The sequence below is a fragment of the Phytophthora parasitica genome (assembly GCF_000247585.1).
Source record: "Phytophthora parasitica INRA-310 unplaced genomic scaffold supercont2.371, whole genome shotgun sequence".
Classification (NCBI taxonomy): Eukaryota; Oomycota; class Peronosporomycetes; order Peronosporales; family Peronosporaceae; genus Phytophthora; species Phytophthora nicotianae.
Window position 1 is genome coordinate 7821 of NW_008649357.1, and position 541 is coordinate 8361.

Sequence of the window (541 nt, forward strand, 5' to 3'; positions counted from 1 at the left end):
GCTACCTGCCGAAGTGCCCTGGCCCCCCGAGGTTACTAAGATTCAGGAGTGCATGAATCCCAGTGGAATCACCTTCAAGGACGTTGGTGACTTTGGCGTTTGCTCCTGCATAGGCGACTGCTTTCTGTACACGTGCTCGAATGCGTATTCAGCCGTGTTCTGTACGCCAGACACCTGCATCCTGGGGGCCGTTTGTAGTAACGCCCCAAGATCTCTCGAGACGCTGAAACTGTACGACACTGGGCGAGTGGGCCTAGGTGTCTTCACCACTACCGACTTGGACGTGGGCGACGTTGTCGGCGAGTACGCCGGTGTCCTCAGTGAGTACGACGCGTTGGTCGACGGACAGCCTGCCGGGGCGTTAAAGTACAACAGCGGTTACACAATGTTATACAACACAAAGTCGGCAAACAAGAAGTACGTGTACGTGGAGGCGAAGGCCTGCCGCTTTACTACACGGTTCTTAAGTCATTCCTGCAAACCTAACGCTGCTTTCGTGGAGGTGCGCAATCGTACCAGTGTCAAAGTACTTGTACGAATG

General features: G+C 54.5%; 1 protein-coding gene across 1 annotated transcript; it reads left to right on the forward strand.

Moving 5' to 3' along the window:
• Window positions 1–52: 52 nt before the first annotated feature.
• Window positions 53–502, forward strand: PPTG_20160 (hypothetical protein; the record flags this gene model as incomplete). The annotated part of the gene is made up of 1 exon (XM_008918913.1): window positions 53–502. A coding segment is annotated over one exon (450 nt), but the record flags the coding sequence as incomplete, so codon positions are not given.
• Between the last annotated feature and the right edge of the window lie 39 nt (window positions 503–541).